The following is a 24,795-nucleotide window of genomic DNA, read 5'->3' as shown; positions in this document are numbered from 1 at the left end:
GCTGTTTGCGGAAGTCGAAATATCGTGTGGGGGTCGGAATCGTCCTTCAACCTTGCGTTTAGAGGGCCGTCTCCATGGAGTAGCTTTGGGGGTGTTGATTGACAGTGGGGCTAGCCACAATTTTATTTCTCCTCATGTGGTGGTTGCAATGGAGTTGAAAGTCGACAAAGGGAAATCGATGGGGGTGCGTTTGGGAGATGGGCACAAGGTGTCAACTGTGGGAAAATGTAAAGAGCTGGAAATTCAATTAGGAGAATTCTCTACTGTAGTAGCGCCATATGTGTTAGAGTTGGGAGATGTAGACATGATTTTAGGAGTTGCTTGGTTGCAGAGATTTGGGAAGGTCACTTTCGATTGGGAGGAGATGACTTTGAGTTTTGTTTGGCATGGCAAACAGATAGAGTTACATGGTCAGAAACAAAAGAAATCTGGACAACAAGGGCAAACAGTGACTTCCCTCCAGAGTTTGGTTAAAGGGAATAGTCTTGATGAAAAGTCCAATTTGAAACAAGGGTTGTCTGATAAACAAGTTGGAGATATTCGACAAATTTTAGCAAATTTTGCGGTTGTCTTCCAGGAGCCACAAGGACTACCACCATGCAGGGCTGTTACTCATTCCATTGAATTGCAGCCTACAACGGGGCCGGTTAGTGTGCGTCCTTACCGATACCCATATCACCATAAGGAGGAGATTGAAAAACAGGTTGGGGAGATGTTGAAGCAGGGAATTATTAGACATAGTTCAAGTGCGTTTTCCAGCCCTGTCATTCTTGTTAAGAAGGACGGATCTTGGCGCATGTGTGTGGATTATAGGGAATTGAATAGGGTCACAATTCCTGATAAATATCCCATTCCAGTTGTAGAGGAGTTATTAGATGAGTTACATGGAGCGATTTATTTCTCAAAACTAGACTTGAAATCGGGATATCATCAAATACGTATGACGGAGGAAGACGTTCATAAAACGGCTTTTAGGACACATGAGGGTCACTACGAATTTTTGGTGATGCCTTTTGGGTTGACTAGCGCCCCGGCCACTTTTCAATCAACCATGAATAATATTTTCAAGGCATATTTACGAAAGTTTGTTCTAGTATTCTTTGATGATATACTAGTGTACAGCAAAGGATGGGGGGAGCATTTGAAACACGTAACTATAGTGTTGAAGTTGCTGCGTGAACAAGACCTTAAGGTAAATGGAAAGAAGTGTGTTTTTGGGAGTAGGCAAGTGGAATATTTGGGTCATTTAATTTCTGAAAAGGGAGTGGCAGTGGACCCAGAAAAAATTAAAAGTGTGTTGAATTGGCCTATTCCTCATAATGTAAAGGGTGTAAGAGGTTTTTTGGGCTTGACGGGGTACTACCGAAAATTTATTGCGAATTATGGTAAGATTGCTAGACCTCTCACGGAATTGACAAAGAAGGACGGATTTCATTGGGGTCCTACAGCAGAGTTGGCTTTTGAAGAATTAAAAAAGGTAATGACTCACGCTCCTCTATTGTCCTTGCCTAATTTTTCCAAGCCATTTGCAATCGAGTGTGATGCCTCCGGAGCAGGGATAGGGGCAGTGTTGATGCAAGACGGTCACCCAATAGCTTATTTCAGTAAAGCTTTGTCACCTACCAATTTAAATAAATCAACCTATGAAAAAGAGTTAATGGCGTTAGTCTTAGCTGTCCAACATTGGAGACCGTATCTGATTGGAAGGAGTTTCAAGGTGTATTCTGACCAGAAAAGCTTGGGACACCTTTTACATCAAAGGATCACCACTGCAGCTCAAGAAAATTGGTTGGCAAAGCTGTTGGGATATCAGTTTGAGGTGATTTACAAACCTGGTCCGGATAACAAGGCTGCTGACTCACTGTCAAGAATGTTTGAAGATGGTGAATTGAAGGAGATTCAATCTTTTCCAATATGGTTGCAGGAACAACATGTCCAAAAGGAAGTTAAATCGGACCCTTTCTTGCAGCAAGTGGTGCAGAAGTTGCAGCAAGGGGACTCATCGATCGCGTGTTTCAGCATACATCGAGGGGTGTTATTTTACAAAAACAGATTGGTGTTATCAGCAAAGTCATCGTTAATTCCAACCATTTTAACGGAGTTTCATTCGTCACCAGCCGGGGGTCACTCGGGTTTTCTAAGAACCTATAAACGTATTGCAGGCAATGTCTATTGGACTGGTATGAAGGGGATGGTTCAAGAATTTGTTAAGGCATGTGAGGTCTGCCAACGCCAGAAGTATGAGGCAACTTCTCCAGCAGGATTACTTCAACCCTTACCTATTCCGGACAGGATTTGGGAAGATGTTTCCCTGGATTTCATTATAGGATTGCCCAAATCAAAAGGGTTTCAGGCGATATTGGTGGTGGTGGACCGATTGTCTAAATATGGTCATTTCATTTTGCTGAAACATCCTTACACTGCAAGAAAGATTGCTGAACTATTCGCTAAAGAGATTATGAGACTTCATGGTATTCCACTATCAATTGTTAGTGATCGAGACCCAATTTTCATGAGCCTATTTTGGCAAGAATTATTTCGGTTGTAGGGAACAACATTGAAAATGAGTTCAGCTTACCATCCGGAAACTGATGGTCAAACGGAAGTAGTTAACCGATGTTTAGAAGCTTATTTGCGGTGTTTTGTATCAGAACAACCTAAGAGCTAGTCATATTGGGTACCGTGGGCGGAGCTATGGTATAATACTACGTTTCATGGATCTACTGGCAAAACTCCTTTTGAAGTGGTTTATGGTAGAACACCACCTCCATTAGTGCGTTTTACACAAGGGGAAACGCGAGTGGAAACAGTAGCAGCTGACTTGGTTGATAGAGATGAGGCCATTCGACAATTGAAATATCACTTGTTGCGAGCTCAACAGCAGATGAAGAAATTTGCAGACAAAAAACGTAGGTTCATGCAATTGGAAGTGGGAGAGTGGGTGTTTGTCAAATTGCGGCCACATAGGCAGCAGACCGTAGCTCGCCGTATTAATCAAAAGTTGGCACCTAGGTATTATGGACCTTTCCCAATAATTCAGAAAATTGGAGCAGTGTCGTATAAGGTGAAGCTGCCAGAATCAGTCAGAGTACACCCAATTTTTCACATTTCTCAACTGAAAAAGGCCATTGGGAACCATGTGGTGGAATCTGTTTTGCCACCAGAATTGGGCATAGAGGAAGAAGGGATGGAAGAGCCCCAGGCAGTGTTAGCAGTTCGGGAAATTTCGAAGGAGGGTACTATTATCAAGCAATGGTTGGTGAAGTGGAAGGGAAGAACCGAGGAAGAGACAACATGGAAAGATGAAGTGCTATTGCAAAGTCAATTTCCTTTATTCAGCCTTGAGGACAAGGCTGTAGTTGCAGAGGAGGGTAATGATAGGACTCCAAATAAGAGTCATACAGTGAGAAAGGAGCATGGGCCTGTTACTCAACAAGGCACAATTATTGACAGTAGGCCCAAGATATGGAATGTTTATACCAGAAGAAAGAAAGTGGGGCCAAATGGGGAAGGAGTGAGAAATTAGTTAGGAAGCAGGGCTGACGTGTAAAAGATTCTATTTTGGTGGGTTTGGGTATATGAGAGAGAGGAGAGTGGTGGAGGGGAGTTAGTTAGTCTTTTGGAGTGGAAGGAGAGATATTCTCTGGAGGAGTCTATGACTCTGGAATTATTGTGTTGCTGCAGAATTATAGCCCATTACTGTTTTACTCCATAAATTGCTGAATAATACATACTATCTTTTTCAGTTTTTCCTAGTTTCTATCAAAGACCAAGATAGCTGGATGCTTTTAATTGCCACAATTTCAATTACAATCAACATTAAGTAATGAGATCATTATTAGCTTAAGTAGATTGTAATTACAATTAAGGAATCTTTTTGTAATTCTCATAGTTAAAGCTTCCATATAAGTTCAATCATTTTTTATCAATAAAACAAGTTGAGTTTTATTTAGAAACATTAGAATTTATCTTTTTTATCGAAAATGATTTTCCCAAGTTCTTGAATGATTCAAGAACCCTAGGCTATATCAAAAGACTTTCTTATCCTTTTGCGTATTGTATCCCTTAGAAAGAGTGGTTCTTTCCTTCCACCTTTCATATTTACCTCTTGCCCTTTCTTCACTCTCAAAAACTCATTTCTGTCCACTTTCCAATCCAGTTTTTCACTAGTTTTCAATTTTCCTACAAGGTTCTAACCCTAAAGATCCTAAATCAGTCATTGTGCAAATGGGTTCACATGAATGAAAGAGGTGAAGACTCAGGCAATTTATTTGTATGCGAATAGGAAAACAAAAACCTTTGACCCAGAACAGAACTCCAAACAATTCTTTGTTTTTTCAAAATTTAGCCACGATCCCCCATATTTCAAACTGTTCCAATCATAATTTGCTGTGGAACGAACATGATTTTTGGAAACAGTGGAATCTCATGAGTCTGCCATCTAATTCTTAGACTTTGACTAATATGCTTTGACTAATATGCTGACACCCAAAATTATCATATAGCTTGCAAGAGCACCGAGAAAAATTGAGCTCAATTACATAAGAAACTAATTGACGTTTGATAGATGTTTCTTAGTTGCACGTAAATTGGATGAAACTTTGAGCTAGACACTGATTAAGAGTATCAAAAGGTTTAACTACCAATATCTCTTAGATTGGCTGACCTTTGGGAACAATTTGATCTTTGAGCCACATGTAAATAGGAACCAACACAAACCATGTAGCTGCCAAGGCACCCAAAACAAAGCGCATTAAAAAGACGAATGGATTGACGGGCTTTTCAACATCTTCTGCCTTTGGACCAAGCTGCAGCAAATTGAAGAAACCGAGTCAATCATAATATTTTGCATTTTACTCCTCTAGTTAAGCTACAATATGGAAATATACTTTTGAAATATACTAATACATTGCCATCTTGCAAAGTCAAGGGGATAATAATGTAAACATTTTGAAAACAAATCGCATATTCAATCAAACCTTAAATCCTATAACTATATTATTTTGAATGGAAATTTTGCAGCTAACCAAGAAAACTATGTCTTGCATAGGAAAAAGGTAAAGTAGGTTAGCCCTTAATTGGAAATCCAGACTCTAAACCAAAGTATTCATGGTATTTACTCAAAGAACATAAAAGATGACATTCAGTTAAAGAAAACCAGAACATTTGCTTGCCTCTGTACAAGAATTTTGTAAACAGAGACTATTATATTATTACACTTCAACTTATTCGATGAATGAAAGTGTGAAACTTGTTGACCTAACTAAGCATGTAAATCAAAACTGAAAGCAAGCAGTAAATTCAACCTTGTTAGTTTGATCATCATACTCAGCAAATGATTACATCAGCTAATTATCCATGTTAAGTGTCTACTTTGTTTATGTTTTGTAAATCATAAAATGGTGTATCGTTTCAAAAACAGATGCACATAATCTAGGAGTTCAAGTTAATATATGACCAACAAATCCCCGAAGAAAACAAGGGCAAACGAAGACAAATATATAGATTGAAAACCTAAGAAGACAAATACCTGCAAAGGAGAATCCCCAGATGCAGGTTTAACACCGGTCACAGAACAACCCATAATCAAGCCATGACGGCGAACTCCGCGATACCATTTTGGGCCAATCCTTTTCAGTTGGACGTCCTTAAACCCTGCCTTTTTAAACCAGTCAATATACTCCTCCTCCTTGGGAAAGAGCATCCAAACATCTGCAAAGAAACGAGACAACCAAAATGTTGGGTACACAGGACCAATTAGACACGCCTTGCCTCCAAGTTTCAAAACTCTGTAAGCTTCCTTGATGCCACGCTGCGGATCCGGCCAATACTCAATACTGAGAAACAAAAGCACGCAAATCACCTCTTTTACAGATAACCACCATTTGAAATCCATTGAGAAGTAAAAATCACATTTGGAATGTGGAAGCTATAACTATTTGCTTCTTAAAATCACATCCAAAAACATGAGAAATCACATCTGAGATGTGGAACCAAACACAGTAATATACATCTATACACACATAAAATGACCAAAATGTAAATTAATTTCCAATCTAGGTCACTGAATGAACTGAACTCTTCAATAACGACAATGCAACTGTAGCACAGCAATGAAAACTTGACATCACACAATATCATCATATAAGAACAAATTAAAACAGCATAGACAAGACAGCTAAAGACAAGCTTTACCTTCCTGCAGATACATATCTATCGGCATAATCAGTTGGAAATGGGAGATCCTCAGCATCCCCTTCGATTATCTTGCATTCCTTGAGTGGTTCCTTCTGCTTGGCCTTTGCGAGCTGGTGGGGTGACTGGTCAAGAATGGTGACATTTTTGGCATCCACGTGCTTGACAATACCCAGAGTGGTGAAACCCGTGCCGCCACCAACATCAACAACAATCATATTCCTGGAATTGAGATCATTGAGACCGGCGGGTTCAAGGGCTTCATCCCTCATGTCCTCGGTCCAATGGCCAGGGTTAATCACATGGTCATACACAATAGAGAGAAACCTATAGAACCAAAACGCCTCTTTCTTGTGCTGAATGAACCTGGGTTGCGAGGTTGGCCTGGAAGCCGAGACACTACACTTGGGCACCACCATGCTCCTAGAGTTGGGGATTCTAGCACTGCTAGTAGCAACAAAACTCACTCTGGGAAAAGCCTTACCGTGCAAATCTGAAGCCGTGAAACCCAACCCGTTTCCGGTTAGGGTTCTCAGAGTTAGCTTTTCAGTTCCACTGAGCATTACCGAAGCCATTGAACCAATCTACACACAAAAACCACAAAAAAGTTCAATTCAAAAGAAGCTTTAGTTTATCATGGAAACAGAGATGTTATCCAGAAAAAATGAAGGGAGAAAGTGGGGATTATCAAGCTTAGGTAAGGAAGCGAAAGAAACAAAAAGAGGAAGCGTAACCTTAATGTGGCGGTTGAATTTGGTGTGGCTCACACAAAATAGTACCATTAAATTAAATCAGATTCATTTCTAACCACTCACTACTACTACATAAGGAAACCTACACCAAATTCACTAACTTAATTGAGTTTATCACACTTTTATCCTCTCCAATTAGTAAGAATTCAGAACAATTATTACACCAAAACCAAATCAGGGAGGATTATCAATACCCATGATTTTATAGTGTATGCTTCTTTTTGTAACCATTGATATGTTTAGGTGAGATACTTTATTACTTGTTCAATGTAAAAAGAAAAATTAAATAAAAATACTTTTAAGCAGAAAAATACTTTTAAACTTGTAGAGAAATACTAGTTCGTAAATAATATTTTTTTATATTAACATCGAATGAGTTTATTGATTTTTAATTTTAATGAAAAATATAACAATACGAGAATTAAACTTAAATTAAAAAATATAATTAAAGATTCACGAAAATTTATATATATATATATATATATATATATATATATATATATATATATATATATATATATATTAATTCGAACGGTATATTATGATTGATCATTATGTGCGTCGGCCCGCGCAAGACGCGCTATATTCTTGATAAAAAAACAAAAATATAAAAGTTATTTTCCAAATATATCGTGATTATTAGGGTATGTACTTTTACAATTAATTAATCTAATTTTAATATTATATATAAATATAAAACCTGGGTAAACTACGATAAAACACCAATTAATTATAAGGATAACAGAAAGAAGCTCAGATCTAAAATTTTTCTTTACTAAAATTATGTAGGGTTAATATAAAATTTAAGAATTTAGGTTATAAAAATAAACAAATATACTTTTATCTTAAAAATATCTGCCGTTAATATTAATTAAAATTTACGAGAAGTTTTATATATAACAAATAAAATAAATAAATTAAAATCTCATATAATATATTTTGAAATAAAGATGCTCTAATCTTAATTGTCATCTTATATTTGAAAACTAAAATTTTGATTCTTATATTATTTTAATGTGAGTTACAATATATTAGAATAACTATAGTACAAAATACAAATAAATAATATAACTTGTACATTCTTCTTAAAATAACTTAATTATTTTTCTCCGTATGAACCCAAAACAGATAAAAGATACCAATTTTAATAAGTTGCATCTAATGAAATAAAATATATTAATGGTGTATTATGTGTAATGGTTTAAGAAATGCTTAAGCCTTCTCATTTGAGGTATATAGATCGTTAAAACTCATCATCGAACATTACAAAGATTTCAGTTACAAGAATCCACGGGCTTTCCAGTGGTATGACAAATTAGGCATTGGATTCTCCGTTGCAACAATGAACGCAGCAAAATAGGTACAAAGTTAACACTGTCATGAGAATATACAGATAGAAGAGTGAGAAGAGTGCGTGTTTAGAAACGATGAATCACCTACCGTCGAACCTGTTGCCGGATGAAGGAAGCCCGGAATGGATGAACAAGGGAGACAACATGTGGCAGTTAACGGCGGGCACTCTGGTGGGCCTGCAAAGTGTTCCGGGCCTGGTCATCCTCTACGGCAGCATAGTCAAGAAGAAATGGGCTTTGAACTCTGCGTTCATGGCCCTCTACGCTTTCGCGGTGGTTCTTGTTTGCTGGGTTGGGTGGTGCTATCAAATGTCCTTTGGTGAAAGGATTCTTCCATTTCTGGGACGTCCAAACGTGGCTTTAGACCAACAATTCCTTCGGGACAAAGCCTTTTCCGGCGATTTTCCCAACGCCACTATGGTGTACTTTCAGGTCGTCTTTGCAGCCATCACGTTGATTCTCATCGCCGGGGCGTTGCTCGGGAGAATGAACTTCTACGCTTGGATGTTATTCGTTCCCCTTTGGGTCACCTTCTCTTACACCGTCTGCGCCTTCAGTATATGGAGCCCCGCTGGATGGTTGTTCAAAATGGGCCTCATTGATTACTCCGGTGGCTTTGTTATTCACCTTTCTTCTGGGATTGCTGGTTTCATCGCAGCATCTTGGGTATGTATAAAAAATTCATCTTTCATACATTATCTCGTAACCATGTAGCAAGAGTTTATGATAAGACATGGTGAATGAAGTGGAGAACGTGATTCTGTATGCAGGTAGGGCCAAGGACAGTGAAGGATAGAGAGAGGTTTCCTCCAAACAACATACTTCTGATGCTGGCTGGGGCTGGTCTACTATGGATGGGGTGGACCGGATTCAACGGTGGAGATCCATACGCAGCCAGCATAGATGCATCTCTGGCCGTTCTCAACACCCATGTCTGCACGGCCATGAGTTTGTTGACATGGCTTTTCCTTGATATCCTCTTCTTTGGAAAACCTTCAGTGATTGGTGCCACTCAAGGAATGATCACTGGTTTGGTCTGCATAACCCCTGCGGCAGGTACCAAACCAAACCACATATTTTATGAAAGTGTGAACCTTTACGTAGTACACTGTCATAACATGATTTATATGTTTGAGTTCAGGTGTGGTGCAAGGTTGGGCAGCAATGATAATGGGAATTATGTCGGGAAGCATCCCGTGGTACACAATGATGGTTCTTCACAAAGAGATTAGGCTCCTGAAACAGGTGGATGATACCATGGCGGTTTTCCACACTCATGCAGTGGCCGGTTGCTTAGGTGGTATTCTGGCTGGTTTCTTTGCTGACCCTGACCTTTGCCGTCTCTTCTATGGGGTAGAGGATTCGGTGCACTACACGGGCCTTGTTTATGGCATATTCAGAGGGAGGCCTAAGGCAGGGTTGAGGCAAATGGGGGTTCAGCTTCTTGGCATTGTGTTTGTAACACTTCTGAATGTCACCACAACCAGCATTGTGTGTTTGGTTGTTAAGACCATTGTTCCACTTAGGTTGCAGGAAGATGAGTTGGAAGTTGGAGATGATGCGGTGCATGGTGAGGTTGCGTATGCATTGTGGGGTGATGGAGAGAGGCTTGAGACTGCCACTGAGGCTGTGAGTTTTGAGATGAATCATGAATGGCCTACTGTTGATGTAAAAACTTCCACTGATGCAGAAATGGAGTGATTTTGTGATTGTTTGAGAGGGAAATGTTTAAATAAGGTGAAGGGTGTTAGGAAGAGAATTTCATTCCTCTGATGGTTGTTGTTGCAAGACTTCCGTTGTACATTTCCCTTGATATATGATATATATATCTATTTATTATATTATATATCTTATTCCATAAACTCATGACTTCTTATCTTTTCTTTTTTTAAATGTGTATCAAGTGCTGATCATTACTTTAGGTGTATAAGGTGTATAAGTAATTTTTCTTTAGATAAATTCAATTCAATTCATGTTATCTTTAACCAACTCTATCAATTTTGAAAAGGTGAGGTATTTTTCTTTAGCAACTTGATTTAGACTTTCAATGATAATCATATCAAATATAACTAAGCTCAAAATATAGGATTAATTTGTGCAATGGTTTTCAAATTTACTAAAAGGGATTAATTTTAAAACTTATCGGAAAATTGAAAATGTGTCTCGAAAAACGATTTTAAAATAAAGTAAGAGAATTTTCAAACACGATTCTTTTTTGTGTCAATCAAACTATCCATACTCAAGTAGTGTTCTCAAACATGCTTTTTTATAATTTTTTGTTTATTTTTTATTCTTTTAATGAATGATATACTCAAATATATATTTTTTTTGTTTTGTTTTTAGTTTTTATTAATTTTTTTATTAAAGTTGCACCTCTTTTTTTTTTTTTTTAATTTTGTGGTACTTCTATCACTACAAGAATGTTGGCAAATTGTGTTGGGTAAAATGGGACACTCTAAAGCGGAAGTCCACGCAAATAAATAAATTACGTCGGTCTAGAGACGAAACGTGAATCATGCCAAAAAATTAGATGCAAAGCCTTCTTGCGTCGACTAAATGAGGACGAAGTGTAGCTGCTTAATTATCTTCGGCTTGACCGACGCAAAGAAAAAAGGAAATATAATGATGAATTTAAATTGCGTTGGCTTAGCCTATGCACAATAAAATTTAAAATTTTGTACGCAAACCAAGAAGAATTATTCAGTATATATAACGAAAGAACTAATATATCGTCTCCATAGAGTTGCATTACATTCTAAACTATACAACTTAATTAAAAGAATAATAGCAAGATCCAAGCCACAAATAGGAGAACAAACACATAACACACTTGATGTCATAAGCAAAAATTGATGTTTCATATACTAAGTAGAAATACATCAAGTATTATAACACTAAAGCTAAAATAAAACTACTCCAGTTCAAAAGCCAAGAATCATCCAGGATAAAATCAATTTCAACAAAAACAAAATAGAGATAGAATCAAACCCCAAATTTAAAAATTCCAAATCACAAGAGAACATAAAACAAGAGAAGATGAATAATCAAATCCTAAGAATATGAAAATCCCAAATTAGTGCTTGAGAATCATCCCCATTGTTGCATATATATGGCAGGAGGTATACAAAGCGTTAACGCTGGCCTAGTGTTGCAGTAACTCCACCACACAAAGCGTTGATTTAAGACATCGAAGAAGATGATGTTTTGGCTACCGATGATGAAGAAAACGAGCCCTCTCATTCTTCCGCTCTCGTCGTTAATATTACCATCTCAAACAGCTGAGCTACTCATATTGACGCCCACTACCACCACCATTGTCATCAGTGACTCCTCCAATCCGAAGTAGCAGCACACAAAGCTAATCGAGGAGAAGAAGTCGCCATTTAGGGATTGATCAGTAGGGCCCTGCTTGGAACTTGTTTCTAGCTTGACAAATTGAAGAAAAAAAAGTAGAATAAGGACTGGATCTAAGGTCGATTGAAGAAGAAGGGGGTTCAGAAAATGGGAGGGTTTGGAAAAAGGGTAAAGTGAAAAGCGTCTTTGAAAGAAGAGGAAAGGGAAAGTAATCTATTTTAAAAAAATTGTCTTATTCATTTTTCTCTAAGGTAGGATAAAATATTGATTTTATTTTTAGTTTTGATTTAGATTTCATAATATTTTAATGTTTTTTTATTTTTCTATTTAAGTTGTGTATTTCATTTTTACTATAAAATTTAATATAGCCATTGTTTCTTCTCCCAGATAGATTTTAACACTTTTATTAATTTTTTATATAAAAAACTTTACCTTTATGTCGGCTAGACCGACGTTAGCCGACTCAAATAATGTCTGATGCCAAACTCACGCCACATTTTCGACTCTAATCGATCACATTCTTGTAGTGTATTTTGATACCCAATGAATTTTTAAACACACTCTACATCTACTATTTTATTCTTGAATTTAGCTCTTTCTTAACAAATACAAAATTTAACTATTTTAATGATCAAAATATTCCTAAAAGTGGATTGCAACTTGAGTAAGTAGTGTAAAAAAATTGATCATTATTTGATGACTTAGGTCTAGTCAGAGGTCCTATCACTAGAAACATGACAAGGAAGATAAAATAAAGTTGGAAAGACTTTGAGGCTAGTGGGCCCAATGGACTCAAATTATTAATGACATGGGTCAAGGAACATGTCAAGATTTAATTTTTTTAATGGGCTTGTATTTAGGTCCAGTAGTATAAACTTTATTTTGGGCCATGTATTTGAGTTTTGATTTGAATAATTGGACTTGTCTTGGGCTTGGATTACGTGAAAACACCTAAGGCTTTAATTGTGCTTTCTAAAGCCAAATTCAACCCTAGGTCGTCCACCTTGTCTTAAAAGAGCTCTCACATTTAAAGTAATTTGCACATGTTGCAAAACATGTAAAATATGAGTCTCGTATGGCACTTGATCCACCTAATGCGGCTACAGATTAAAGAGCACATGGGAGAATTCAATTTGAATTCTCCCTCCCTTTTTACTCGTCCAAAAGGAGACCTCCCTCCTATATAATGAGGTCTCCACCCTTTGTAAAATCACTCTTAAATGTATAAGGAAATTATGTCGAGATCACTCCAAAAAACTTCTTCTTGAGAGTCACTTTGTTATAGCTCCTCTCAGGATCTCCTCTAGTCCCCTTCCTCCAAAATTTGCCCAACCTTTCTAGAAATCATTCATCCCTCACCATAGAATCACCTTCACCGAGCCAAACTCTTCATGCATTAGGAGTAACTAACTCCTTCATTCATAAGGTTGCATATGTGGGAGTACTTACTGATTGAAAGAGAGTTTGGAAAATTTGATTGGATAGGACTGCTAATCGATTTCACATGCTAGGCATAGATGTGAAACATTTAGTCATTCATAACATCATAAACTTGATCATTATTGTGAACTTATAATAAAAATTGCTAGACATAGTTTTAATTATTCAAGTTTAGACTCGTTGGTAATAAATTAGGGCTTGTTACAAAAGGTATGAATGCTAGTGAAGGAATTTGAAGTATATTGTTTGGTGTTTTTGCTCTAAATTAAATCATGAAACTCAATCCCAATGAAGCTTTTATCATATATTTTCTTAAATCAAATTAATTGTTTTTATTATGTGAATTGTAATGCTTTCTAGTTTTAGAATTATTTCACATTCATTAATATGTTTCCTCTTTTGAAAATTCTTAAGCTTCATTAGTAAATAAACATAAGTTTTCTTAAACCACATTAGTCTCTTGAAAAACAGTACTCGCACTTTCCACTTTATTAATTGTGTGATTTAGTACATTTACCAATCTCGTAACAAGCTTTTTGTGTTGTTGGCGGAGACTAAAGTTTGGTTTAGTTAATTATGTTCCGTTTAATTTGTTTTTGGTTATATTATAAAAAAATCTTTGTATTCTTTTTAACTATTTAACTTGTACTTCATAGTGTTTTTTTTATTGTGCATGAGAGGTAGGATTTTGACTTATCAATTACGATAAGATCTTTAGATTGAACAAACAATCCGGAGGAACAATGGTATAAGGAGAACACTTTTCAAAGAAGCACGTGAAGTTTTATTACAAGAAGCAGAAAGCATATCATGTTTCTCATAATACTCTCACATTGAACTATAAGAACAAGAATAATAGGTAGAAATGGCTAGAATAGGTCAAAAGCAACACACTTTATGAGATTATTCATCGTACATAGGGCTGCTAACTTTCAATAGCATTGTTAGGCCGATAGTAACTGCAACAGATATGGAGATGAAGTCTACTCTTATGCATTTGGTGCAAAACAATCAGTTTCATGGATTATCCCATGAAAATCCATAGAATAATTTGGCTATATTCTTGGAGATATGCAACACAGTAAAAATTAACCAGGTACCGGATGAAATTATTCGACTAAGTTTGTTTCCTTTTTATTTAACAAGTATTGCGAAGGTGTGGTTGCATTCTGTCATTGAGAATAGCTTGACTGTTTGGGATGATCTTGTTCAAAAGTTTCTTCACAAATTTTTTCCTTAGTCAAAGGATAATCTAGGGAAGCAAGAAATTTTATCATTCTAATAGGATTATGAGGAATCATCGAGCCAAGAATGGGAATGATTTAAAGGATTGTTGAGAACATAGAAATCCTCATATTTCTTTATTTTTCTCACTCTCAAATATTAACAAGTGAACACACTTGCCATCCTCAAATCATGCCTCCCTAATTCCTTTGAATAGTAAATCTTCACAAGTGAACACAATGTAAGTTTATTGGAGAGTTTTGAAAATACAACAAAGTTATTGGTTCCAATGGATTCAAAGCTCCTAGAATGTTTTTGTTTTATCATGTTATTAAAATTTATAAGACATATGATATCTTATAATTATTATATTTTTGGATAAGTATTATACTTTTTAATTTAGAAATATACTATGTAAAATCTTAGAGACCATAAATAAGAAGATAGCTTCTTAGAGAGGAAATTTTCTAGTTTAAATAGCATTAATTTTGAATCATTCTATCCCGTCTTTGTTTCTTCTCCTATTTAAAGCTTTATGCCAAAACATTATATTCTTTATCTTTGTTAAAATTTGTTTTCTTATGTTGATTGAGAACACTTTTAATCATTATCAATTATGATTTTTGTCCCAATGTTAGTTAGGAAAAATTTTCAACCCATTGATAAAAGAATCTTAAACAACATTTTTGTTAAAAAATACTAAAGATGAGTATTAAAATAATTGTACTCGTCAACTTCAAACAATCTCAATTAACATTAAAGAAAAAACTTTAACATCACATGCTTGGGATTTTGATATATACCACTGCATCTAACTTCTCATCATCTTCCTAAAAAAAGCTTCTCTTTCTCACCATTGGTATTTTTTTCCATCACTTTTTCACACCCAGACTAGTCTAAGCTATTCATTTAGGTTGTGTTCTCTTTAGAACATGAATTTGGAAGAGAATATGAAAATGAATTTGTGTGGATTTGAGTGGATGGATATGTGTAAATTTTTTTAAATAGATTTAGAGGGTAAAGTGAGTGGATTTAGAGATAAAATTTATAGAAGTTTGTGAAAGAATTAATGGATGTGATAGAATAAAAAAGATATTTTAATAGATTAAAATGTAATATTAATTTTTTTACCCTTATTATTATTATTTGTTATTATTATTATTATTATTATTATTTATTGATATTAAATATTTATATATTATTGATTATTATACAAAAGAATTTGGTCACATTTTTTTGTTGTTGATTAAACGTCCCAATTTAAAAGAATAATTCTATAAAATAAAACGTCACATGTTTATAATATAAAATAGAGCACCGACAGAAAGTATAATGGAATCAACCATAACAGTTATTCATAGTATACTGAAAGCAATACCCAAAAGCACAATAAGAAGCCCCGAACAGGGATTAAAAGAAACTGTTTGGCAAAAGAATTGCTCACAAAGCAGGAAACTACCTAGGCATCAACGCCTCAAAAGTTGCTCAAGAGAGCCATAACTAATGCCCCTAAATTGGACAACATCATCACCACCATTTGAACGATCTCTAGAAATTTCCACATCTGCTCACACCAAGGATTTGATGATCATCGCAAAAAGGAAAACCAAGCAAGAAACAAACACAACAAGAAAGGGTAACCCAGAGTAAAAGATTTTTAATGATGTTATTGAGAAAATAAATGTTAAATCAGGTTATAAACATACAAAGCAGTAAGCACCCAAATCATGTGATAGCAAACAAATGCAAGACCTTCTGACTCAAATATTTGGATTATACTCTTGATATAAAATTCTAAAGAAAGTGTGCACATGTGCTGGTTTCTAAACTCTGCAGAGTCTAGACACAAGGGATTATCACCCAACCACACCCCAAGGTTAATCTCATGATCATCTAAGGCCATTATCCTGCCAAAGATTGGGACCTCCTACCACTCTCACCCCATAAATCATTCTACTCTATATGAGTGTGAACGACTATTAGAGTTCAGGATACCTTCTTTTATCTAGACATCTCTTATATCAAGGTATACACTAACCACACCATCACCAAGAGTTTCCCATGAAACTCTTTTACCAACAACATTTCACATGCCATCTCAAGCATTATAATCTATTGCCAATGTCCAACCAACCAACCCATTACACTTATTTCAAATCATACCAAGCATGTCAACATCACATGAAACATACATCACACAAATTCATGCTTTTAAGAGTAATTACATCTATCGATAAGTAAAGTCACATACGAAGCCAATCTGCCTCATTCTTGCTCAAGCTAAAAGGTCTCCAAGCAACAAGGTTCCCTCGCTTAAGCTAGACCCTCCTTGCCTGAGCGAAAACTTGAACAAAGGGTGTAATGCAGCATTTCGAGTTCTCGCTTAAGCTAGAACTTCTCGCTTGGACGAGATGCTCTTGCTTGAGCGAGAAATCTCGCTTAGGCGACGTCTCGTGCAGAGGCGAATGATATCTCTCTACTATTCTCACTTAGGCTAGAGGACTCTCGCCTGGGCAAGAATAGTAGGTTCTCTCCTACTCCTCCTGCATGCAAACAGAAACCCAGCCAAGAACACAAACGGTATACTTTCAGACCATCACATGTAACATCTAAGCATCACAAATACAAAACCAAACTAAAACAAGAAACATATTGTAAAAACATGCAAACCTTAGCTTCCCTTACCTGAACAAATACTGACAAACCAAAATAAACACCAATAGATGAGCACCACAGCTCTAAGAATAGATTAATGGTAAAAGTTATGTAAGAAAGAAAGCTAAATTGTAGTCTAGGAATATCTCAGAACAAATATTATAGTTGAAACAAAAACAAAAACACCGAATAAAAAAAAAGTTCTGCATGTGACTAAGAAAGGTAATTTTGACAAATAACAAAATTCATTTACAAATATCTTCATAATAAGTGAGATGGGTTGAAGCACAAATCTTGCATTTCCGTGCTTCCTATGTCCTTTAATTTAGAGAAAAAAACACAAAAATTATTGTGTAAATCAATGCTTTCAATTCTCTAAATAGTAAATCACTTCTAACTAACACATGCTTAATGTATGGGTAGGTTGCCTTCTAACTTCTTTTAATTTAATGTTAACACAAAGAAATCCATAAAGTATATCGGGTACCGTCTTAGGATGGAGCTTCTCTATAGGTATTTCTCAAATACTTTATAAAATTAACTAATTTGTATGCTAAAAAGTTAATATCCATTGATTAGTACTATAATTATATTTACACAATAATTTTTTGTCAGGTGTTTTTCCATAAAATTTAAGATAAAATTAAATGAATAGTTGAAAATAAAATATTAAAAAATGAAAGATATTTTTATTACAAAATAAAAAATGAAAAAAAAATCAAATTTAATTATATTTGAACTGAAACTTTTATTTTTCTTACATTTTGAAAGAAGTATTATTTATGCAAGCAGATGTTTGTTTCTGTTTTAAAAAATAAAACTACGTTTAGAAATATTTTAGTGGGTATTCAATGATCACCTACTTTACTTAATAAGAAGCAAGATTAGCAGAAAATACATTTACAATCTCTTCTACAAGGCACTCAGGCTTAATTGACATTCTTAATAACTTTTATCGTTAATAAAGGGTGAAAAGGGTGAAGTTTAAGAAAGAGAAAACTTGATGAAAAAGAAATAGATTAAGTGTGAGATTAGTGAATATTTTTTAGGTTAAAATATTTCGTTTATCTTCCTTTCTCTACCAAAATCTCAATTTGGTCCTTGTATTTTTATTAGTTTCAGTTAGGTACACATCTTTGTAAATCAGTACCAATTAAGTCCTTTCCGTTAGTATTGAACTAATACTATTAAGTAGGTGCCACATGTCAGCTCCTCGCTTTTTTGAATTTTTTTTTTGAATTTTTATTTTATTTCAAAATTTTTTAAATTTTTTTACAAAAATATTTATGTCATGTGTCATGTCTATAGTGTGTCACGTGTCAATCTAATATGGTGACACATGTCAAATTAGTGTATGAATATCAATTTGGTTCTCATATTCGTTAATTTGATTTGATTTGAGTCCAAATTTTTTTAAAAATTTTCAATTTCAAGCACTCCAAATTTAGACCAAAATTATTTTTTATATAAATGTCATGATAATACTTTTATTACAAATGATATTTCTATTACATATTTTTAACAATATTTAATTTATTTAAATTTATATTTTACATTAAAATTTATTTAAATTTTATTTTAAAATTATAAATATATAGATTTATAAATTTATATTCGAAATATTTGTATAACATTATATATCAACAATTTTTTAGAATTGGCTTAAAAACAACAATTTTATAAATTCAAATGTAAAATTTTTTAAGACAATTTTATAAAAAATTAAAATAAATATATTTAAAATTTTAATATTAAATAATATTAATATTATTAAAATATTTAATAAAATATTAATTTTAATAAAAATAATCATAATATTTATATAAAAGTAAAATTTGGTCTAAATTTGGACCGCCTGAAATTGAAAGTTTTTAAAAAGTTTGGGACTGAAATCAAATCAAATTAACAAATATGAGGACCAAATTGAGATTTATACACTAATTTGACACGTGTCGCCATATTAGATTGACACGTGACACACTACAGACGTGACATGTGGCATAAATATTTTTTTTTTAAAAATTAAATTTTTGAAAAAAAAATTCAAAAAAAATAAAATAAAAAAATTCAAAAAAATGAGGATTTGACACGTGACACATATTTAACGGTGTTAGTTTTATACTAACGGAAAGGACCTAATTAGTACTGGTTTACAAAAATGTGGATTTAATTGAGACTAATAAAAATACGAGGACTAAATTGAAATTTTGTTACAAAAAGGAGAATCAACAAAGTATTTTATTCTATTTTTTAAAATATGTTTTTGTGTTGTGATTAGTTATATGTAGTATGATTAAAAGAGTAAATTACTTTTTTTTAATTTTAAAAACACCATAACTCTCTCTAACATCTAAATTTTCCATAAAGAATGTTATTTTCGCTGTCACTGTACAACCAAACACACATTACCAGACTCGCATACATAATCTCCACTTCCTGAATTTTCCACACTGGCATTCTAAACAACATACTTGGATCAAGAAGTAACTCTTCTTCACGAAACTCCAAAGATGAACCAAGATGCTATAAACTTTATTTCCATTGCACGGCACAGTTTCTCAGCAACAGAAGCTGAAGGAATTTGAAGTGGACCAGGTTTGTTGTAAAACCATTGACCCATTCTCCATCAGAACCCACACCAAGCCTCCAAAGTTTTGTTTCTACTTCTCTCTATAACTATAGAAGACAAAAAAAAAATTGTACTTTTATGTGTTACACCCATTAATAGATAAGCATGAAAAAATATGCAGGGATAGAGAGGGTAGTTTATTGAAAAGAGAAAACAAAATAAAATTAAAGCATCAGAGTCTGAAATCTGAACAGTTACAGAATTAAGAAATAGAATTAGGAAACGAAAAACTCGCATAATAATTAAATAAAGGGAATAAAGAATAAATAGAAGCATTGAACTTGTTCTTAATCATTGTTATCCAAGTGTGAAGAAAAAAAAAAAAAAACATCTTTGATTGCAACAGTGTCTTCCTAATGGTTATCACTTAAGCAGAGTTTAAGGGCATGAAAATGACAGCAAGAGAGAGAAAAAAAGGCTCGCTTTTTGATGGGTATATAATTTGGATTTTGAAGAGAGCGCGGTGCACATGTAGAAAGAGAAAGGGCTTTCGTGAGGAATAGGATTAGAGAAAAGTAGCATAAGCCCTTAAGAGTTAAGAGTTCCTTTTTCTCTGTAATAACAATAATGTGAATAATTGTTACTGTTAATATTGTTATTATTGTGTAGTGTTTCAGATCTGTGTCATATTAAGCACAGACGAGGTTGCAAGCAAGGTGGGGTGTTTTGCTGAATGTGGTAGCTGACGCTTTCTTATGGCGTCTGAAACGGAGTCGTCCGCAGATGAAGAAGCAGTTGCTGTTCCAGCTGCTGGTGCAGGAGGAACTGATAAGAGAGGCAGACACCGGATTCTTGCTGAATTGAAGCGTCTCGACCAAGACTCCAAATTTCTTCAAGTTAGTACACTTTGTTCTCTCTTCTATTTTATAATTTTCTTCAATTTTGAAAATGTAGTTAGTGCTGGAAACTTTGTAGAATTAACAATTTTCCACTGCGGTTTGTTTATAGTGTGCATGCTAGTGCACTGCTGAAAAATTCAAAACAGGAAAAACAGCTTACTGAAGAAGAATTAAAAAAATGATTACTTCTCGATGATTTGCGTGTATTTTTTCTGATTTTGTTTTCTCCTAGGGTAATAGATAGGTATTCGTTTAGTCCCAGTTTGCTCCCTAGTTTGTTTTTTAGATTTCAAATTTCAAGTTATTTGTGGACTCAATGGGACCACTTTAGAAGATTCTCTGTTTAGATATAAGGAATCTGCGTGTTGCTTTTTTTATGTTCTATTTCATGCTTGATAAATTAGTGCAAAAGACTTTCAATTTTTTATGTTTCTCTCTTGGTGATTCTAGTGTGTCAACCTTTCTAGTTAAGTTTTTTTTTTACTTTGAGAGAGGGATTTTGATCCTATGCAATGGCTGCAATGGCAGCTGTCTATTCTATGGTTGAGGTGTTCCTAAATAACATTTCATTTGTTATTTACAGGTGAAGATTGCAGTATAGCAATTATAAAATTAGTTTCTGATCTTTTATATTTTTTTCCTTATTATTCAGTTCCTCGGTTTAACATATTTTGATGCAATTAAAAGTTGTTGCCCTATTTGAAATTATCTTCAGTTCTCCTTGTTACCACGGTTGTATTTAAAATTGACAACAACATATGCTTTTAAGTTGAGAAGAACACAATTTTGATGAAAAATGTATGTGTCTTCTAATAGATATCATATTGGGGTTCTTTCCATGACATTTTTTTCATAGTTAAAATATATCTAGAATGATATGACAATATGAGCTTTTCTTCTGAGAAATGTGTGCAGTTAATTGAAATTTCAGCTTCCTTTTTTTGGTTTCTTTCAGAATTATAAGGAGATGACAAAACTTAAAATGAAAATAGCTCATGTTGTAAAAAAAAGTTATTTGTCATGTGTTGAATTTATGAACCCCCCTTGCAAACAACAATAACAATAACCTTATCTTATCAAGTGAGATTGGTTCTATTGATCACACAACACTATTGAACTTGGTCAAAAAACCAAACTCTTAGGAATATTATTCATATACAAAGAATATCATTAGAAGCATCATTGAGTAGAGTACATTGTGTGATTTTTAGTCTAGTGATGAGGGGCAGAAAGAGGCCAGGTAGGACACTGGAGGAGGTTCTTATGAGGGATCTCATGACAAATAATATTTGTGAAGATTTGGTCTCTAACCTAGCCGAATGGTGTTATGTGTTTTATGTTACCTAAATTACTTAGTGAGATATGCTATAGTTGTCTTTCTTGATTGCCAAACCTTTTTTCCGGATCTAGAAACCATGTAATTTACTATCCCCTCAGGCATATTTTCTTTGTACATGTCTAAACCACATTAATCAATTCTTTGTTATCTATTCCTTAATAACATCAGTTGTTCTATATTTTATCTTTTCTTGTATAACCATACATTCATCTTAACATTCTTACTTGTATTTATAGTGTCTAATATTCTCTACAAACATAGCCAGTTGTATATATATAAGAGAAGAAAACTTCCCTTTGATCATGTGGATTATACTTTTAACAGTACAAGAAAACTTCAATACCTTATTTCATTTCAACCACCTAACTTGCATCTTGCGTGTGGCGTCTTGAATAATCTCCATATCATTTTGTATTATTGAATTTAGACATTTAAACTTAGAAACTTGTGATGTGACATCTTACTCTTATTGTACTGAAAATCCTTATATTCCAAAAGTATGTTCCGAAAGCTCGAGTTTAAAGTTAACATTTGATTCTAAAATTTGAACTATATCATGCATGAATAGTATGTATTAAGGGATAATATTTTGCATGTTCCTTGGTAAGCTCATCCTAGATTAGATTGAATACAGAAGGCTAAGCCTAATACAAACTTTGCAGGAAAGTTCTTAGTCTCTTCTCTGAGAGTTTTCACGCTACTTATCTTATCGTGTATATCTTGTATAATTTAGATATAAGTCATAACCCTTCTTTTCCAAAGCATTATAATACAACACTTTCAACTCGATCATTTATTTTCCCTAGTTAATAAAATCAAGCATAAGTATCTTTTTTTTTTTTTACTTTCATATCTTTTCATTAGCCCATGTAGATGACAAAATAGCTTCTGCTGTAGACCTTCCTGACATAAAACTAAATTCATTCTCTGTAATACTTATCACTTTCCTTAATCTATGGTCAATCATATTGTTTTCCCAATCTGATAAGGTTCCTGACATAAAGCATCACTTACTGTTCCCATGAAAATGTTTATGAAAGAAAACAAAGTTAAAGTGAGCAGTTTTGTAATTATTTGTAAAAACCACAAATGTTTTCTCAAACCAAACAAGCTCATGGTTCCCATCATTCTCCTTATATCTGTGAATGTTTCATGAGAGGTTATGTTACATTTTCCCCCTAAATCTATTAAATCAACGTTATGGCACATTACCAAGCTGAATGTTTTCTTTTAGTCAAAGCCAAGCCCCTTTTGAAAAATCAAGTATTTTCCTGCATTTGTCATTTCATTTCATTTGGATTCATTCTCTTTCCTGGGATGTTATGCAGGAAGAATTGGAAGAGCTTGAGAAAACAGAAAATGTATCCACCATATGCACGGAGTAAGTACTGTTTCATTACTTGTTTGTATTCTTTGTGAAAGAAGAGATAAGAATAATATCCTGATGAAAGGTCATGGTAGTATAATTTTGTAAGTATGCAAAAAATTTGAAACAGAGTAGTTGGACTTGCCTATGTTAAGATGTTTCTCTTATTTGTGGTGTGCTGCAATATACTGAGCCTAAACAATTTCACTTGACGTAGTGCAGCTTGCTACAAAGCATGGAGAGTAGGCCTGATCCACTACTCCCAGAGTAAATGGCTATATTACGTACATGTTTACTTTGAATTTAATTTTGGTGGTAGAGTTGTAAGTGAAGTGAGTTCTCATCATGAATTTTCTCTACTGACAGAGTCCATGGACCTGTAAACCTCTTATGGGATAGATGGTTTGAAGGGCCTCAAGATACACAAGCATGTAGATGTTGGATACTTTGATTTAAAGCTGTGTGAATTGCCTTGCAAATAGGATGCCATGACATGCCATGCCACATGTAACTACATTAAAGTCACTCTGCTAGTGAACAAAATGCTCACTAATTCTTTTACGGCTCCTTCCTTTCACATTACATTACATTATGATGAATACTGTTAATGTCTACTCACATTCATTAACTGTAATCAACGGAGAACTATTATTATTTCTGCTTCCAATAATCTTAGTCAAACTCTTAGTGTGCCCTGCCATAACTTTTACTTTGCACCAGCCTCTTCGGTTAAGTTTTGATCACTGGGAGAATTAAGAAAGCAAAGAAAGCTTGCAATATTCACAGTTAAATTTGTTAGGATAAGATTGTTTAACATCTTACTTCTAAGCCATCTTAAGGGCAGTTTCTTACTGCAACCTCATGCTTTCTAAATGCACTTCCATAGTGGATGTGAAAATATCAAAATGCCCATACTGGAAATTTAAATCAACCTTTTTTTTTTTTTTTCTTTCCTCCCACGCAATGTTCCTCTTCTTATTGCTTTTGTGAACTGGAGAGTGACTATAGTATGTTTGTCGACTTTATTAGACTTTTTGTCATGACAACAATCATAAAATATTTCATTTAATTTTAATTTACTTGTACAGGGGTGATGAACTAATATCTCAACTCAACCAATTCATTATGATTGCAACGTGCTACTTTCAATGTCTAACTTTCTCAATTGTGAATAGGATTACTTCACAATTTAAAAAGATTACCACATTTTCTTATACGAATTATATTTTTCTCCAAATCATTCTCATAGTTTACCATCCCTTTCACAACTTAATAACACAAATATCTTCCTTTTTTTGTTGTCCATTAATTTTGAAAAACCTCAATATCTCAAGCACAAAGCCAACCCACTAAAGTAAGTTATCGCGTGTACTAAATACCTACAAATATACCACAACATAATTAAATCAAGCATTGAAATTATTATTCAAATAAATGAAATTATATATGCTTCATTTGTTATAAAAGGCCTAACACAATCTTTTCCAACCAATTCATTTACACTTGTCACATACTTTATTATTTCATATTATGTTCCAATATTGAGAATCCATCTCTAAATTCAAGATGCATGACATGCACAAAAAGAAATAAAATCTTTAAAAGCTTTTAAAAACTAAATTTGTATTCTGGACTATCTAAACTACAAAA

At 34.2% G+C, this 24,795-nt stretch overlaps 3 protein-coding genes across 6 annotated transcripts; 2 read left to right on the top strand and 1 right to left on the bottom strand.

Moving 5' to 3' along the window:
- Positions 1-4,482: 4,482 nt before the first annotated feature.
- Positions 4,483-7,157, bottom strand: APG1 (S-adenosyl-L-methionine-dependent methyltransferases superfamily protein). Its single transcript, XM_028081515.2, has 4 exons — positions 6,930-7,157; positions 6,196-6,779; positions 5,531-5,837; positions 4,483-4,808 (listed from the first exon to the last, which is right to left on the bottom strand). The coding sequence occupies exons 1-4, from the start codon at positions 6,975-6,977 to the stop codon at positions 4,653-4,655; spliced, it is 1,095 nt and encodes a 364-aa protein (XP_027937316.1). The 5' UTR covers positions 6,978-7,157; the 3' UTR covers positions 4,483-4,652.
- A 1,217-nt stretch (positions 7,158-8,374) lies between these two features.
- On the top strand, positions 8,375-10,078 carry LOC114191268 (ammonium transporter 2 member 5-like). Its single transcript, XM_028080440.2, has 3 exons — positions 8,375-8,965; positions 9,070-9,355; positions 9,441-10,078. Exons 1-3 carry the CDS (start codon positions 8,375-8,377, stop codon positions 9,998-10,000), a joined length of 1,437 nt encoding a protein of 478 aa, XP_027936241.2. The 3' UTR covers positions 10,001-10,078.
- A 9,971-nt stretch (positions 10,079-20,049) lies between these two features.
- LOC114190393 (guanine nucleotide-binding protein subunit gamma 1-like) lies at positions 20,050-23,827 on the top strand. Of its 4 annotated transcripts, none has more exons than XM_085675628.1 (4): positions 20,050-20,437; positions 23,108-23,160; positions 23,363-23,429; positions 23,512-23,827. In XM_085675628.1, the coding sequence occupies exons 1-4, from the start codon at positions 20,297-20,299 to the stop codon at positions 23,542-23,544; spliced, it is 294 nt and encodes a 97-aa protein (XP_085531754.1). In that variant the 5' UTR covers positions 20,050-20,296; the 3' UTR covers positions 23,545-23,827. The 4 variants fall into 4 exon arrangements, with proteins under 4 accessions (XP_085531754.1, XP_027935057.1, XP_027935056.1 ...); XM_028079256.2 differs by having other exon boundaries at positions 20,051-20,437; positions 23,363-23,412; XM_028079254.2 differs by having other exon boundaries at positions 20,053-20,437; positions 23,368-23,412.
- Positions 23,828-24,795: the final 968 nt, after the last annotated feature.

The sequence above is a fragment of the Vigna unguiculata genome, chromosome 7, assembly GCF_037176805.1.
Source record: "Vigna unguiculata cultivar grain cowpea cultivar isolate G323 ecotype 2 chromosome 7, ASM3717680v1, whole genome shotgun sequence".
In the NCBI taxonomy this organism is placed as follows: domain Eukaryota; kingdom Viridiplantae; phylum Streptophyta; class Magnoliopsida; order Fabales; family Fabaceae; genus Vigna; species Vigna unguiculata.
The sequence above is the reverse complement of the archived record's forward strand: the minus strand, read 5'-3'. Positions and strand labels throughout refer to the sequence as shown.